The 4809-nt window shown below is 38.3% G+C and overlaps 1 protein-coding gene across 1 annotated transcript; it reads left to right on the plus strand.

The window, feature by feature from the left end:
- Window positions 1-2215: 2215 nt before the first annotated feature.
- Window positions 2216-3790, plus strand: LOC109703867 (UPF0481 protein At3g47200-like). The gene has a single exon (XM_020224591.1). It carries the CDS (start codon window positions 2216-2218, stop codon window positions 3788-3790), a length of 1575 nt encoding a protein of 524 aa, XP_020080180.1.
- The last annotated feature ends 1019 nt before the right edge of the window (window positions 3791-4809 follow it).

Raw genomic sequence — 4809 nt, forward strand, 5'->3', positions numbered from 1 at the left:
TTTGGCTGATTGGTGAGAGCTCAGATCACTCAAGAATCTGTGCCATCTACTAACACTCCTCTCTCTCCTTTTTCTCTTCTTTTTTGTGTCTCAATGTCCCCAGGGAGGAGATGAGCATAAAACACACACACACACACACACACACACACTCTATATATATATATATATATATATATATATATATATATATATATATATATATATATATATATATATATATATATATAACTAGGCTACTATGTTATTAATAGCACCAAGTTATTGGTGCTATTAAGTTTTTGACCATTAGATTAAGAGATGTGTAGTTAGGATGATGTGGGCTCTCTAGAGTTGAGTGGGTGGTTGGTTAAATAGTATGATCTAATGGGTGAAAATGATTAAAAGGGTGAATCTAGCGGCGGACTCTATATATATATATATATATATATAGAGTAAGGCTGCTGTGCTCTCGGGAGCATGGAGGCCTCCGTGCTCCTGAGCCGTTTTCAATGGTGGAATTTTCGAATCGACGATCAGCTCCGTTAGACTTGATCTAGCGNATTGTTAACAGTGTATTTCATGTATATTTTTCGGAATCTTGTAGCCTGTGAAAAACACGTGCACGCACAGAGACGAAGCAAAATACGATGTTTCACATACACATTCTTCAAATAAATTCACAAAACAAAACAAGAATATTCTTAGAAAGCGGTTAAAGAAAAAAGGAATGCGACAATTTTAACTATCGTTGTCTCGTCTAAATAAGAGCTTATTTGTATCGAAAACACCCTCCAATTGATCGGGCAAAGGAAAATTTTTGGGCCCTTGTGCTAAAAGTTTAGAATGGAAAAGAAAAAACATCTTTCGGTGTGGTACTAACTACGTAATATATTCCAGACTCATCTCAACCCGTCAGTGATGAGATCGGATGGCTCTGAGACGCGGATGGCGGAGGAGAAGAAGATGAGCGGTTGGGGAAGAAGATAACAGTTTAATTCATTTACTCTTATCCAATTACTAGCTACTTTGCTAGCTATATATATATATATATATCGATCGAGTACGTCCTNATAATTTTTAATGGTTGATATCTGTCGTTTTCAAGTCTAACGATGTAGAAGTATTCAAATCAGATGAAATTTTGATACAAAATTCTTTATACTATATACAACAAGATCAATATTTCTGATCGAAAATTTTAGTGCTATATCACCACTTTTTATAAGATTTTTATATTCAGCCATTAAAAATTATTGATTTTGAATCCTTTCGATTGCTAGGTAAATAATATCGAAAAATCGCAAAAATAATTTTCTAGAAACTTCAAATACGCTAGATCAAGTTTAACGAAGCCGATCGTCGATTAGAAAACTCCATCATCGAAAACGGCTCAGGAGCTCCGTGCNTTGTTAACAGTGTATTTCATGTATATTTTTCGGAATCTTGTAGCCTGTGAAAAACACGTGCACGCACAGAGACGAAGCAAAATACGATGTTTCACGTACACATTCTTCAAATAAATTCACAAAAACAAAACAAGAATATTCTTAGAAAACGGTTAAAGAAAAAAAAGGAATGCGACTATTTTAACTATCGTTGTCTCGTCTAAATAAGAGCTTATTTGTATCGAAAACACCTTCCAATTGATCGGGCAAAGGAAAATTTTTGGGCCCTTATTTGTGCTAAAAGTTTAAGAATGGAAAAGAAAAAATATCTTTCGGCGTGGTATACTAACTACGTAATTTTCCAAACTCGTTGCATGAGATTGCTCTGAGACGTGGAGGGCGGAGAGGTGAGCGGTTGGTGAAAAAGATAACAGTTTAATTCATTTACTCTTATCCAATTACAAGCTACTTTGCTATATATATATATATATAGAGTCCTGCTACTATAGTCTTATGAGTATAGAGCCTTTTGTACTCATAAATTTTTTACCGTTTGATCTACCCTTTAATTATTTTCACCCGTTAAATTATACTATTCACCCACTCAACCCTAGGGGGCCCACTATCAATCTAACAATAACCACTTTCATCCCAACCGCACATTTTTTCATCTGAACGGCCAAAAAGTTATGAGTACAAAGGACTCTATACTCATATGAGTAAAGTAGCCCCAGCCAATATATATATATATATATATATATATATATATATATATATTAAAAGGTTAATTGCACCATTAATTCATCACCAATTTTTAGTTGGTTTTCAAATTGCAGCATGCACATATAAGAATGGATGGATGCCGGAGAAGGTGGGGATGCATGGCTAGCCCAGAAGAGCATCTAATTTATATTGCCGATGCTGCTGCCAGCAGATCTGGATCTGGTGAAAGCGTCGGCACCAGATCCGATGAGGAGGAGGATGGTAGTCTTCCTAGCAAACCTCATGGGGATGAGGAGTGGATCAGAGAGGTGGAGAACAAAATGTGCCGCGCACTCTTGGATTCGATGTTGTGGCCCTTCCAGTCCCCAGATGAAAGAGAAACCACGATTTGCAAGTTTACGCTGGGTAAGGAGATCTCTCGGCCAAGGTTCGCGACGATCGGGGAGTTCTCTCAGCCCAGAGTGGTGACAATAGGGCCATTTCATCGGCAGGAGAGCACGAGTATTTCCGACGACCAGAAATGGGTGATTGTGTGCTTCATGAATTTATTGTGCGGTCTCGACTTGGCGCGCTGCCTCGTAAAGATGAAAGAGGAAGCAAAAAAAGCTCGCAACAGCTACTCCGATTTAGATATATCGCAAAGCTCCGGCCCTAAAGACTACACAAGTTTCACAGAGATGCTGCTCCTCGATAGCTACTTCATCTTGTTTATCCTGACCGTTAAGATACGCAAAAGACCGGCAGGTTATACACTGATGCCGCCAACACCTGATTCTGCAAACCCACTCAAGTTGTTTCGCGACGACGCGACTAAATTTCTCGACATCATATTCAACAAAGACGAGATCGCGCTCGATCTACTGATCCTTGATAACCAAATCCCCTTCTTCGTGATCGAGGAGCTATTTAAGGAGCTCAAGTTGGATAAGCCCCTCCTCGAGTACGCCCTCGAGTTCTTCGAGATGATCCATCCGAGGTCTGCCCGACATTTCATAGACGAGAATATTAGTCCTCCCAAATTCCTACATCTGCTCGATCTTTTCCACTGGTCTCGGGTCCCGCAGAACAAGTACATCGAACCAATTATTAGTTCGTCTTCTAAACAGCTAGATTCTATATACTGGGCACCCTATACTCCGAATGCGATGGAACTCAGAGAATCCGCAACAATGTTCGAAAAGAAGACGTCCGGCAGCAGCTCGCTAGATATCACATTTCGGAGGCGTTGGTTTAAACACATTATTGGGGTGCTCGACATCCCGGAGCTACACATCCGCGACTATAGCAGCTTCATCTTCCATAACCTCATCGCCTTCGAGATGCAATCTTCAAGCCGGGGCCGCTGCACCGTGGCCTTTTCTGCACTTATGCGCAACTTTCTGCAAAGAGAGGAAGATGTGAAGCTGCTTCGGCAGAGAGGCATCTTGGTGAGCTCGTCCATGACCGACAGACAACTCATCGATCTCTTCGCGCGCTTGAGCAGATTGACTGAAAACCATCAAATGCCGAGCGATCTGTTTAACATATGCCATCAGGTCCTATCTCACCACAACCACCCAGTGAATCAGTTCTGCGGCAGCGTCATTATCCGGTACTTCCCCAGCCCACTGGTGACTCTTTCTGTATCTGCCGCCGCCGTGCTTTTTGTTCTCAGCCTCTTGCAAACCATATATGCTATGATCAGTTACCACCACCTTGGGTGAATGCTCTACCTACACGTTGTATTACCTAGTATGATAGTACTGCATGCATATGTTACTGAAGTAAAACACGGATTGTATTTCCAAATTCCAATTGGGTTTGGGTGGGTATGTATTTACATCTAACTTCCTCTCCTCTGTAAGTTGCTGCCTAGTTTAATTGGTGTTCTTACTCGTTATTAATGCAATGATTTTTTATTTATATGAATTTTCTCACAATCTCTTATTCAATCTCCTAATTAAGCAAATGTCAAGAAAATGACGATGGAACATGTAATTAAATAGATTAATTGCAATCCCAAGTAAAACCCGTAAAACCCGTTGTTAAGAATAGTATTTCAGGGACGAAGCGAGAAATTAAGATTCGGAGGGGCCAAGATTTTAAATTTGATAGGAAAAAAAATTGGACCTTAGATAATAAGAAAACAAATTTGTGAGATTCACTAATCAGTTATTACTAGAAATAATAATGACAATATGTTCAAAGAGGAACAAGACTAAGAGTTGGAAAAAAAAAAAAAACCAAGAAATTTGAAAAAAAAAAAACACAAATTTATTAAAAAAATTAATTTGGCCCCGTAAAATTAAATTTTATAATATTTTAATTTTTATTACAAAGGACTTTTATATAATTTTAAAAAAGTTTGAGGGGTCATGACTACTGTGACCTCAATCGGCCCGCCCCTGGTATTTGAAGCACTTTTTTTTTTTTAAGAGAGATAGATAACATGATATTCGTTTTGTTTATTTTATTTAGAAATAAATTTAGCTAAAAATATGAATCAACTAGGATTCAAATTCGGGATCTCGAATACTAACCATCAAATCCTTGACCACTTACACTAGAAACGGTCGGTGTATTTGAAGCACTTAACAATACCAAATATAACCTATTAGATATCAAGCTGGTCAACAGATCAATGCAACTAGTGACTCAACATAATTAAAATCTAATATAACCATTTCATTTTCCGCAACATTAAGAAACATCAAATTTCTCTCTCTCAAAAAAAAAAAAAAAA

The sequence above is a fragment of the Ananas comosus genome, unplaced genomic scaffold (genome assembly GCF_001540865.1).
Source record: "Ananas comosus cultivar F153 unplaced genomic scaffold, ASM154086v1, whole genome shotgun sequence".
Lineage (NCBI taxonomy): Eukaryota > Viridiplantae > Streptophyta > Magnoliopsida > Poales > Bromeliaceae > Ananas > Ananas comosus.